At 37.0% G+C, this 14,182-nt stretch overlaps 1 protein-coding gene across 1 annotated transcript in view; it reads left to right on the plus strand.

Moving 5' to 3' along the window:
* Positions 1-14,182, plus strand: part of LOC149796470 (acidic phospholipase A2 E-like) — a 54,519-nt gene that overhangs the window by 11,636 nt on the left and 28,701 nt on the right. Inside the window, exons 3-4 of the mRNA XM_089961175.1 lie at positions 12,417-12,576; positions 13,088-13,203. Coding sequence (XP_089817301.1) covers positions 12,417-12,576; positions 13,088-13,203 — 276 coding nt within the window. The remainder of the gene's footprint in view (positions 1-12,416; positions 12,577-13,087; positions 13,204-14,182) is intronic.

The following is a 14,182-nucleotide window of genomic DNA, read 5'->3' on the forward strand; positions in this document are numbered from 1 at the left end:
CATGGACTACGTGACTTTGGAAGTCAATAGCTTATACGATGTTCTAGAAATTCTGGTTTTACGGGAGGGTTGACCCTCATCCGGGTATCTGTTCTGCACATTATTCAGGTTTTATACCGATGTCTATAGAGAATTTAATCAGTCTGGCTTCCAAATACTTGATGTCAAGGTGTTCGTTTTGCTGTGACCATTTTGAGTTGAAATTTTATTTTATGGAATTCTTTTTCCTGGAATTATCTGAGTGGTCATACAGAATTCTTGGTCAAAGACAATTATTTAAATTTTATTCAGAAATTCAAAAACACCGGAATATTATCTTCTTTGGTATAATAACGAAATGAAAACACATCAGTCTTATAAAGGCTACAGTATACGCCATCGCCTTCCATTTCTGATTGTCGTCGGGACTCGAACTCAAATTTCTTAAGAACACTATATTATAAGGACATCTGATTGTTAATTCTTGGATTATTCTTGGATTAGTTTTGGATTTGATTCTTAAAACCGTAATTTTTTTCCTCATTTTTACAGTGTTTTTCCAGGGAAAGAATTTATTTGTTAAATTTTCCGAAGCTTGTTGTCTTCACTTTTTCTTCGTTATTGTTTATTAGAGCCTAAATAAGTAATTATATATAGCGCCCGAGTGTGTGTGTGTGTGTGTGTGTGTATATATATATATATATATATATATATATATATATATATATATATATATATATATATATATATATATATATATATATATATTTATATATATATAGACACACTCAGGCGATCGACCCTCAAACTATTTTGGAGGAATTTATGGAGGTATCTAAAACTTTTGTCGTTCTTCCCGATGGTTGGAATATGATGCATGTGGCAGAAAACTTAAATCGCTCTTTCGTTTGAATACCTTATACAGATCTATCAGTGAGGCTCAAAGATGTTACATGCGTTTTCAAATACATAATCTGGACACATTGATAAATTGATTAACTTAGGAATGATCTTAGAGTTGGAACCTAATAAACTAGGCCACGTTTATGGGCGGAAAAAATTAAGCATAACATTTGGCCTGAAGCTCAGCAAACCACGTGCTATATCTGACGCTAGCGAGGGTCGTTATTCGAATGAATCATCTGATAATATTAGTAGCGAATAATCAAACGGTAATGAAGATACCTAATAGCAAATTAATTAAACAAATGTTCTGGGTATTATTATAACTCACCAATCATCAGTATATCTATGAAATGTGCTTCAACGACGGAGAAGAGCGATTCAAGCACTGGAAACACATGTCACAAGCTATTAATAAAAGCAACGAAGCAAGCAGTCTTTAGGAAATGTACCAGTGCTCCAAGACATTTGATGTTATTGCATACAAACTTAAAAGGTCTGATAGTTCTCTAGTTGGCGCAGCACCCTTTAACAGTTTATTAGAGTTAAGTTGGGCTGATACTAAGATGTACATTTTTATCCACGTTTGCAGATGAATTTACAAAAACGTTTGCGACATTTGTGTTGATTCCAAAACGAACAAGCCTTTTAATTTGAGAAAGCCTTATTTAATATTTCCAATTACCACAAAGTCGTGTATTTGGTTGTGTAAAGTTCTCTATTCACCTAGCCTCAGTATCAGTGTAACATTTGATGTAGAGGAGGAGATAAAAGAGCGGCGGGTTGTATCCATACTTAAGGTGGTTGAAAAAATGGATGAAGTTTGTGAAGTCCGTTATGTGCCCATTGATGTGACTTTTCCAACCGAATACACTTTTGCATGTATAAAAATGTCAATGACGAAGAGACGCAACATATGCAGATGTGTATGCCTTTGAAAATATGAACTCAGCAGTAGAACTTGTCATTATGAATTTTGTGCAACACATTTTCTAGTGTTACATATGGCCATTGTGCTCTAAATGTGGCATCTCAGTCAAATCAGGTAATCAGCATTACCTGTAATGTGAATCTGTTAATAATATTGCGCGCGTATCTCAGATGGACAAAACCAACTGCGATTGAACAAACATGCACTTAAATAAATAAAATAGATAAAATCTATTACGACTGTATGGTCTTACAATAAGCAATACAAAAGAGTGAGAAGCAACAAGCTTTGTAAAATTCAACAAATAATGTATATCCTTAGAATACAAGTGATATTTCCAGTAGTCGTTGTAGATGATGACATCATCAATAAAAGCATCACAATTATCGAGACCACATGTAATTATGTTCATTAAATGTTGGAATGTACAAGGTGAACCTTTCATCCCAAACGGATTTTACTTTCTATTGATAAAGTCCGTCTGGAGTAACGAATGTCGGAATTTTCTTTGCCCTTTCCGTCAGACAAAATATTTCAAAAGGTAGTATTCGGTTGCATGTTTTGCATTTCCAATTTTAACAATGCATACATCGATTTTTTTTAATGAAAATAAATCTATTTTGTTTACACTGTGCACCGTTCTATAGTCTGTGCACATGCAGACATTATTATCTGGTTTCGATACAAATATAGATAGTGAACTTCAGTCTCTTTTACTCGGTCCTATGAAAGCATTCTCCAGCAAATACTGAATTTTTTTTTCTTCAAACATACCTGTTTGAGAGAGTTCATCTTGTATTCATGTTATTTCACAGGTGTGGAATCTACAATTTCAAAGTCATGGTAGATCTTATCTAAATTTTTGGATAGGTAAATTGTAAAGATATGATATTCAGACCTATCACTAGAATAAATATAAGTTACAACTCCAACAATGTATAAGTATCAGTATGTTTCACGTGTTTAACGTGTTAAGTAACATAAAGAATACGGGTGCACCATTTATATCCCAGGAGTACTAATACTGTAATAACTCACTCGGTGGCCGAGTGGTCTTAAGCGCTCTCCGTTACGGATCACTGCCATCTCACCTCTGTCTGCCTGGGTTCGAGTCTCGGATTCATCCAATGTGGTTATGTGAGAAAGCTTGCCAGTAGCTTCTCGAGGGTCGGTGGTTCTTTCCGGGGTTTTCCGGGTTCTTCCGCCACCATTAATACTGGCCGCCATGTATAGCCTATCGTGTGCTGAAAAATGGCGTTAAACCCAACAACAACAACAACAACAACATAACTCACTCGTTTCCTTCTAACTTTGTAAGGACCACAATACCTAATGGGAAGAGAATTTATTTTGAAGAATGAGCAACAGAGACGGAATTCTATCACCAGACTGAAAAAATTCTCTCCATTGTGATTCTTGCATACCTTAATTTCACTTTTGACTTCAATCGTTGGATACTTAATTCATGCATAACTTCCTGGAAGATTGCAGACATAAATTTGACCTTGATCAGATTAGACAGGTTTGAACAGGCCAAACTAAGTATTAAAAAAAAAATTATGAAAGCTTTTACTGTTGTTTTTATTTAAATATTTCTCAAAGGAAGTGCATCTGGGAAACATATAGACGCACACATTATAGTCAACAAATATTGGTTACCTAAATCGGTCTTAGTTAAGGGACCGATGCAGTCTACCAGTTTTATTCTGCTAAATGAGCCGTCAAATACAGGAAGAAGTTGTAGATGAGCCTTAGGTAACTTCTGATTGGGGTTTCCGACCGTTTGACAAGTGTGACAAGATCAAAAGTATTTACAAACATCACTTTTTATTTTGGCTAATAAAAATGATTAAAGATTTTGTAATAAATCTTATTGATCCCTAAATGACCAGCCAAATAAGTTTGATGGGGTACACTAAGAATATCCTATCTATACAACTTTGGAAATACAATATGATAGTTCACTGACCACTCGTCAGCAGCAGGTACCTCATGTGATCTCCATTTGCTCATAAAAACCCATTTTTGACAAAATACCAAACAGGTACTTCTGTGGATTCAGTCTCGCTAATAGCCCTATGAAATAAACAGGATATCTCATGATCTTTTTCCTGTTCGACGACAAGTGATTGCTGTTTGTCACCCTGATTTGAATAAAGAGATTGAGCAGTTACTAGAGGGTCACCCTGATAAAAACCTTATGGTTCATCAAAATGAGGAACAAAAGTGACCTCATGAAAAGCCTTACCAATATATGGGTCAGTTAAAGGATTAATTTCCTGATCAACATCATTCTAAAGAGTTTTTTGTTTTGCCATAGCGCTATTAACTGCATAAGCTGGGTATAAATCGGGGACTTCTTTTTCATTAGGATCGACTTTCTGATCGAAACAAGGATTGTCAGTTACAAATGGATTAACGACCTTATCTTCAGAGAGGTCACTGTCTAGTAATAAATAAATGCCCTCGACAGGCAAAGACGATACTGTTACGACTGTCACTCTTTCTAAAACTAGGTCCAATAAAAAATATACACAATGAAGAGGAATGTTAACAAAACTACAGTCTACTCCCGAAGAACACTCTCATTAGAAGACTTCTCAGAAAGTACTGACTAAAAACAAACACTCTCATATGCTCCTGTATCCCTTAAATTTAGATATGGATCGGATTAAACGAATCACCAATAGTGCTATAAAACCGTTCGACATGAAGGCTTCATAATTCTCCATAACAAATTAGACTGGGGTTAGTTTGACCCAACAAATGTATTGCATTCAATAAACGACCGTGACCTTGACCTCGTACAAATAAGAGCATTTGGAATAGGTCTGTCTTAACTGTGTTGCACATTTTTCAGTTTGTAGCAAACATAAATAACGTGTCATTTCCTCTTGCAACCGATGCACGTAGAAAGAGATAAGGATTTCTTGTCCGACTTATCAGAAGCATAATTTCTAAAGGTTGTGCCAGTATGAAATTTGGAAGTGCTTGATTAAGCTCAAGTAGATTTTTTATCAGAAGAGTGCTGAGTGGAAGATATAGTGACAAAAGAAACTTGATAAGCAAAGGAATACTCGTCAGCTGTATGATCTGCATGTTTCGACTTTGTGTGCACCAAGGTAAGTCTTATCGTCATTATGAACGCATTTCTTGAACTCTTCAACTGATATGAGTTGTCTGAGATTTTCGTAATCTTGACTAACTTTCTTAGCAAAGCACCACCTATAAAATAATTGTCTTTTTCTCTTGCAAATTCGACATGGATTTGTCCAGTTTTTTATTATAGTTACTACACTTTTATCGATAAGCCTCAGGTACCAACTCAACCCTTTAAGATAATTCCTTGGCCAGATCATAATTAGCACTTCGTTGTCTAACAGGGAAGTTAAGATCTCAAGAGCTTTACTAAAGAGTGGACTTTGTAATGACAGAGTCCAATGCTGTCTTGGCCATTTCAAAGTTTCAGCAATTTTGTTATCAAAATGAGGAAACTATTTATTTACTTCTTTTTCTTTAAAAAGGGTACTAACCTAATGTTCTTAGTAACATCAAACCATGAGCCAGTGTTAAAATTGGGGCATTTATTTTTCTTGCCAGCTCTAATTCTTTCTAACAAAAATTAAATAGGATTTCTTCTTTTTCATTCTCTGTAGGTACAATTGCATTTTGTTCTCTCTTTCCTCTTTCCATAATTTCAATTGTGTTTCTTCTTTCTGTAACTGCAATTGTCTTTCTTGAAGCTGAAGCTTTTTTTTTAAAACTGAATTCATTCTTGTATTTTAAATTCAGTTGAATAACTTGGAAGTTAGACGGAGATAGAAATTTACTAACGATGTCCAAGATACAGTTATCCGAAACATTTTCCCACCAGATATTGGACCAAAATATGTTATTTCTTGCTTCATTAAAGAAACCTGTGCCTCAGAAAGATCATATTTTCTGGCAAGCGCGAACAATTCATTCTTTTCAAGAAGTCAAACCTTTCCTGGGTAGGATCTAAAATAAAGTTCTCCACATTAGACGACATTGCTACATTGTGTTCATTTCAATAAAGATTTTTAAATTGTAAAATAATACATAGAACTTTGAAAATTCCCAAAAAAGTTGAATTTAAATCCAACGTTTTCTGAAATATTTTAGAGAAAATCGTATCCAGGAGAGATCCCAATTTTCTGTTTTGACTGTATGGTCTTAAAATATGTTATAGAAAAGAGTGAGGAGAAAACAAACTCTGTAAAATTCCACATACAATTATATTCCATATAATACAAAGCGAAAATGTAATAAAAAGGAACTTACGGCATTGCGAATTAAATCCCAAATAATCATAGAATTAGAGACACGAGTCCTAATAATTATTGTGGTCCGTATAATGCTGATGAATTCCAGCCCAAATGACAACATACTACAACTTAATCTGCCAAGATGTTACAGGGAATTAATATTTTTTTTAGTAAGAAGATTATAATGTCTTCTACCTGACGTTATGTCACAATTAATATTTTCTATTAAAAAAATTACCTAATGGAAAATAACTTTCTCGAAGGTTCAAAATGTTTACAAGATAAAGTTATAATTTAAAGTATTTATATTATATTATAAAATGTGTTGTAAACAACAGGTAGACCATGCAATTCATCGGGAATTTCCAAAGTTCAACAATCAGATTGAGATAAACATGTTTACTGCAAAACCAAAAATCAATAATTCAAGTCAAGTAGAAAATGAACTTCATTTTGGACCAGATCAATTCCAAGATACAATGTAACATTATCAATAGCATATCATGAAATGCAACCCAAAAAACCCTCCAAAATTTTAATTAAATATACATGACATAATTTGATGCTTTATAAGTAAGGTGCTATCGGTTACATGTAATATCGACACGGTTTACAGGTGATTCATCAGGCTTTTGTTGGTTGTTAAAATCAAATCATGTATCAGGCCATGTGCCTCTTTACGCCATGGATTTCCTGATAACTTTGTTAATGTAGCCTCGCTATCACCGCTGACTTTTCTTTCAAAACCCCTCGCGTTGGCAACCGATGGAACTGGAACCAACTGTGAACTTGAACGACTTTGCTACACAGTCGAACACAACTTCCAGTAATAGCATCTCGCCCATTACGTGTTTGAACTTGAGTCAGATTTGCAGTAATGTGATTTGCCTGACATTGTACACAATATAAAGACATGCTTGTATTATATATTGTAGTATTCAATGGCAGCACGAAAACTTAAATTAACAGATGCTTTCGAGAAAAATAATGACCTTTCCTCATTGTTTTCTCTGCACAAGCAACTCCTAAACCAACCAAGCATGGTGATATATTTCTAAACTTAGTTTGTGAACTGATTATTGCCCTGCTGGACCAAGAAAATCTCAACTGTTCTTGAATATGATTTTGCGATGGTTGAAGTGAAATTGGTTGTAAATTATTGCACAGTAGATTGATGATCAAGTGTTGTGATATTTTAAAAGATTCTCAAAAAGTGTTCAGTGACAAGAGTGGCAATACCACCATTGATGTCTTTCCCACCATCGATGAAAAACCTACTATTGATAATTTGGTTGTTAACGTAAATATATATTGTAGTGTACGCCGATCTATTGCATGAGCACCAAGTCAATTCCACGCAAATGTTGTCACAAAACAATGATATAATCTATTTGACTCAAAGATACGAACGTGTGCCTAAAGTGATTCGTGACAAACTTACACACTAAACAGCGGCAATGACTGAAGTAAACAAAAAGACGCTGATAATAATGTAGAAGCCGTTTTTGTATAAAGAAAAGGCACCAATTTACTTGATAAAGACCGTAAAGAGGCAGTTGCCAGGGTACCATACGTGCCATCCGTTTAGTAGTCAGCGGTTGAAACACCACAACACCATTTTAATAACTGTATTCTTTTACTTCATAAGTGCAGGTCTTTATGTAGCTTCCCCCCCCCGGAAAAAGTTATTAAAGAACCATCACATAATATAAGAGATAGATGACTACGGGTTTATAAACGGAATTTACTGGATCTAAACAAATCTCTGGTGAGCCGTTTTACGATCAAATTCTAATGTTTACTGTCGCTCAAAGAGGAGAACTTTCCCAAGCTAGTGAAGCGATGGCAAATTTTATTGAACAATTACACGCAATAAAACAAAGTCCTAGGTCCCTAATACCTCAAATTAACACTGAAACACAGGACAGAACGGTAGCTACGCCTGAATAAGCAGAAGAAGATAAAAACAGAAACATAAACAAAAAAGAAAAATTTGTAAAACGTGCAGCATGTGTACTCCGAAGCGAAGAGTTGACTGCGCCACCGCCAGAAAAACCCTAAGAATCTGACCCAAAAAAGGTCCAAAAAGGGCAACGTTCTAGCCAAACCTGCAAAATGAAAAACTCCAGCCAGACAAACGTATGATTTGTCGATATGCTCCATATTATGAAGCTGATCAATAACAATATCGTGTATGTGAGGAACAATATCCTGTATATAAGAAATGAAGTGACCACCAAGACATAACTCGACCCCATTTCCGTAATCTACTTTACCATTACCGGCAGAAGAAAAACAAAAATACGAAGAAAGACTTTCTGCACCGTCAACGGATGAAGAAGAACAGAATAGTTGGTACCAGTAGCAATATATGCGACAAAAACGAGCAGCACCTGCATCTGCATCCCATACCTACAACTATATTTGAACATCGGTTTCTCATAGAGGAAGAAAAACAAAAGACATGAAAAGGTACCAGCCAAAACAAGGAAATAACTTTGTTGGACTGTGTGACCCTAACGATCTTACTGATTGATTAGACACACACACGGGATCAATTCGTGTGGGAAACAACGAATCAGAAATCATCAATGAGGCCATATCAATTTGTCAGCAGTTACTCACCAATGACATTATGATATTATGGACATAAATACATATCGTGCTGATGCATGAACTTGATGAAGATACCCATGGTGTATGCAACGATCGGTGTTACACCCATGAGTTCTGAAACGATTGAGACGCTGCATATGTTACGCAAAATGTATGCTGTTATGCAACAAGTTGTTGTAAATACAACCCAAAGCTCGAATTCAGTATGACTTTTTCTACACCTGTTACCGTTGGGGAATCACACACACTTGAGATTGCGCTAGCGTATATGCGAGGTTATTAGAAATTGGCTTAATATCCGATCACAACCGTTTGGTGTCTGCCTGCAAACAACACATTTGTATTTTCACAAGATCGTCGATCACCCTACAGGCACGTACGATAATAACTCAATCAATAATGAGATACGACAAAGTTCGGAATTTACCAATATATGTGAAGATGAGCCCACAATCATCCCTGTCATCGCAATTGAATCTCCACAACAGTTGGTTAACACTGGACAGTCATCGGTGAAATTAATTCTTGGCTGGCCTAAAGTTCTTTTCAGAAAATAAACAAGTTTTGCGTGTTGGATTTAACGGGACTGCACATCATTTCGCTCTAGACATTGTGATGATTACTTCAGTGACACAGTTCAATTTAACTTTCGACGCTGTCTGTGGTAATTACGAAAGCAAGTCTGAAACGATAGGCGTGGCAGTTCAGGGTTATATAGTGCTTGGAATTTCACAAACAGTTGAATCCGGTGATTTTATATCGATTACGCCCTCAGCACCTGTGTATCTTGTATGCCATAATAATCGGTTGACACATACTCGTTTCACTCTTGTGGATCAAAGCGGGCACGTTATAGATCTGAATGGTAAAACAATGACGATACAACTGTACGTTAGAAATCCAACTGACATTTAAACATAATAACAGTCTTACGTGTACGTGTGAAATCCATGCGCGTTGTTAAACCGAGAAAACCAGTTTACACGGCATATGGAACTGGCTTCGGTGACGTTCTTCGTTGATTGTTCTCAGGTACACCTAAGTTACTTGCGGTATTGTCTTCATGCGATGCATCAGTCGCTAAACAAGTTGCAATGGGAGCTGTTGATAGTATCAAAATCGTTGCTGTTGATCGGATGAAAAACTGGGATTTACAAGCGACTCAATCGCTTCGAGATCGACAACAACGATTAATGACTCGAGCACCTTCAAAAGCGGTTACACTACCATCAACAGAAACTATGCTGGCTGCGGTTGTTAAATTATTAATGAAGTTGCTCAACAACGATTGTATGATTCGGTGATTGCAAATCTAGCAATGAGAAGTGGATTATGGTTGAAAAACTGAGTGACAATGTCAGTTTTGCTTGTAACTGCATGACTCCTGTTAGAGCCACTTCATTTTCATGGATAATTATTTTTAATAACCCATGGGTTGTGTATCATGTGTGGCTATCTTGCTAACAAGGAAATAAAGCCATGTGGGATAGAGGTCGTGACATAGAAAAGTAATAATAAAAGCAAAGAACGGCAAAATAACACTACTCTGCATAAGTACATGTACAGTTAAAGAACGTGATACTTACCGCAGGAAGAAATACCACGGTAAACCGGTATACGCATCTTTAAGTAGAAACTGGTCATGGTTAAGCAGTGATTTACATGTCTTTTATCACAGTTAATTTACAATCGAGTAAAGCGGTTACAGTCTATGAACATTAGAGTATAAGGCATTATATATTGCCAGTCCTCCACGTTTCTCAAATGAGAGTTAGAAGGGCCGGATTAATGCGCGTGTAGGCCCTAGGCACTTCTTTAATAAAACAATTGATATTGACATGATAACAGGTATGTATATATGTATGTATGTATGTATGTATGTATGTATGTATGTATGTATGTATGTATGTATGTATGTATGTATGTATGTATGTATGTTCAGGTATTGTAAGTAATACCTGATCAGGTTGACAGGCCCGGTTGTGGTGTGGAGGCGGAGGGATAGCAGTCTTCCATTTCCTTGTTGGTAGGGTTCTATCATCCCCAGCAGAGTGCTCCTGACAGCGAATCCAACACCAAACTCTCTGGCTTCGTCGGTACTCTTTCCTTGCGAGAAGAACGTGTAGTTCTTTTCTCTGTGGGACCCGGAATCTGGTAGTCGTGTCTCCTGTAGCAAGGCGATGTCGACCTGGAGTCTCGCAAGTTCGTCGTTGATGACTGAAGTCTTTCGAACGTCACTGATTGTCTGGAGATCATCTGAAAGCCCAGAGAGCATGGTCCGGACATTCCAGGTACCTAGCTTGAGGATTGGAGGTTTCCTTGTTGGTTTTCTTTTGTTATTTCTTGGGAAAGTAGTTGCGGTCCGTTTGTCGGGTACTCACGTACCTTAAGTCTTACGCACTCAGCAAGGCAGGCGAACTGTGGCGGGACAGCACCTTATTGGCTGGGGCTGTCCAGTTTGAGGCGGGCGATAGCTGTCCAGTGAAACCTGTTGTACTCTCCCACCGTCAGAAGCAACCCCTGGCGTCTGGCTCTACGCCAATTGAGCGGTGACATAACCGGTAAACTGCTGACTCCCGTGTTGTGTCTACGCTGTAGAGCGAAGGTGGAGTGTCCTCTCCAGGGCGCAAGTCTGTGTAGGGTGATATGGAGAATCAACTATTGCCCATGCAGCTGATCCCCCATCTCCACGCAGCTGATGAATCCAGGAGAAAGGACAAGCCGATACATCATGGCACCAGATACGTCGCAGGAGTTGCCAAGATGGCACTGAAAGCAATTCCAAGTTTCCTTAGGGACTCCGTCTCCGGATTTTCTGTTGGGGTGTACTCCTTTAGCCATTCCCATGAGAGGGTATAGTCGCAAGGCAGTGAAGGTTTGAAATTGGAGTTTACCTTCTCCTAGATGGGCTTTCACACAAAGTTAACGATCCCCATCTGCCCGAAACGTCTGGTTTTGAGGTGCCAGAAACTCGCCTGTCATCCTTTCTGTATTCAGTTTAAACAGGTTCCGCCACTCGTGAAGGCCTAAAGCTGGATTTGGTTGTCAGAGGCTCTATCAGACGCAAGCCATTGGGGAATTTCCAAGGGAAGTGGGTACTTATCTTCCACATCCGACCCCGGTGATGACAACCCTTGTCGCAGAGAATGTGGAACAGCAGCATGCTGACCCTGAACACTAAGATCTCCGTGTACCGTGCCTGCGTGCTAAGCACTCTCCTGTGATGGCTAGAGCCAACCCGAATTTCAGTCTTGGATTTGCACTACGTCGATCACAACTCATTGATGGTTCATTGAGGTTTTCGTGTTCAGTTTCCTCAGTCACATATTTGGTTTTATACAGATGTTCGCATGGTATTCCTGGAATCAACCACACAGTCACCTTATTTCGTAAATTCAATTCCAACGATGCAGTTAAGTGCACAGGCGGTATTAATGGCAAAGTGGAGTTGTCAACCGAAGGGTTTTTAGATCAATTGGCAGCTGCTGTTAATGTCGATAACAATTATGTCCCACTTGTCGACGAATATCTGCCTTGAAACGGTGTTGCCAGACCTTCGTATACACTGAAATACAATCTAGTTAAGGGTCAAATAGAAATCAACCGTTGGGACCACCATAATGTACCCAGTGTTATTTCTGATATTATTTTACCAGACTTAAAGACAAAGAAATAATATTGCATAACATTTTTATTGACAGGTTTTAAAGTTGAAGGTCATGGTGTTCATCGTCGAAATGTCATTCAGATGTGCAACATGGTGAACTATTACACAAGTCGGAATTGTCTGGATTTCGATCGTTACGGCTGCTTCTGTGGCTATGGACAAGAGGGGAGAAAGCCTTTAGATGATGTTGATGAGTAAGTTTTGTGTTGGTGATTTCGTTTGTCATTTTGTCAGGATATGTTCTATACAATGTTCTATGATTAAAAAAGAGCTTATGTGATGGGATAACTAAGAAAAATATGATATGCATTTTCTACTCCTACTAAACTTAACTGAATCTAAAATCAGTGGATATAGAGAGGCATTAAGACCAAATAATACTGCAGGAAACGGTTCATGTCCTTCAGAACATGGTTATTCTAAGACTTTCTTGTTTCTATCAACGCAAACGACAGAAATCCATATCATAACATACTGCGTTTTATTCTTTCTCACTACTGAATACTTGGTTATTCCATTTTCAATTGAACTGGCTTCGAGAATTTTTGTAATATTGAGACCAGTTATCATTGTTAACGTCAACCACGAAGTTCATTCGAGTGTAAACACTCCGAGAAACATATTGGACGTTGCATATTTACTTGTGCACTTAAAATTTACAATTGGAATATATTTTGTTTTTCTCGTATCGAATTTTCACTGCAGATGTTGTAAAATACACGACGATTGTTACGGAGAGGTACGTTGTTCGTTTTGGAGCGGTCTTGTTGTGGGGTATCAATATGACTGTAACCAATTATCTAGAGAATGTGAATGTTCGGGTAAGTTTTATTTAAAGCTAAGTGATACAAACGACCATTAAGGCTCGAAAGAGAGGTAGACTATTATGTTACTCACGATGCTTGATCTGCCAAGTAGTTGTAGTTTAGTTATCTAAATTTATCAAACATGTTGTGAACAAGTCGAACTGACTGATTTCTTGGAACATGGAGTCATGTGGCAATTATACCCCATCTATAGACAATAATATTGATAGGTGATTGATAAGGCGTTAATTGGCAAATAGCACCGTTTTTCATGAATTTATTTATTCTTCTAATCGAACTAAACTTTCGAAGAAAGGATATGATTTTGAAAAAGAAAGTTCTATGGCATAATCAATATGTTAGGTTTAAAAACCGCTCAAATATTCAGTGTAGACTAAAGAGGTGCTACTCTTAATTCACTCGATTTAAATGGCGCTCTAAAGTTTCGTATTATGCATAGGGTTAGATTTTAAAGAAAAAGAATTTCCTTGGTTTTCATCAACGGATTTAATAGATATGTTTAAAAGAATCTTGTATATTGTATGTATTATTAAAAGAACTTTGAATTTCCTTTATTTTGGTGTATGATTGGTGGATGTAATTTGGGTTATAGAGTATAAAGCTTGGCCTTACTATAAGAAAAAATCTGTTCTCAGCTTCGTCATTTTCACTTCACGGACTTCAGAAGTAAATTATTTTTTAAAAAATGAGCCGATAACATTTTTTACATTTTATATACTTTGTAATTCATCCATTGCACTTTTAGAATCTGGTCTGGCCTCGCAAAATATGTTTACTCTATTTTAATAACGGCTAAAGATGGTTTTTAAGCACATGGGAATTTTTAGTCAGACGTCTGCTTAGTTCATGTACAATTTCCACAAGTACAATAACCAGATAAATTTCAGTCACAGTACATGATCGTAACATAGAAGTATGCCAACATTTACAATCGATCATTAAATGGTCGTTAAAACATTCAGTGCGTTGTACT

The sequence above is a fragment of the Sinohyriopsis cumingii genome, chromosome 6, assembly GCF_028554795.1.
Source record: "Sinohyriopsis cumingii isolate HCF-2022 chromosome 6, ASM2855479v2, whole genome shotgun sequence".
NCBI classification, from domain to species: domain Eukaryota; kingdom Metazoa; phylum Mollusca; class Bivalvia; order Unionida; family Unionidae; genus Sinohyriopsis; species Sinohyriopsis cumingii.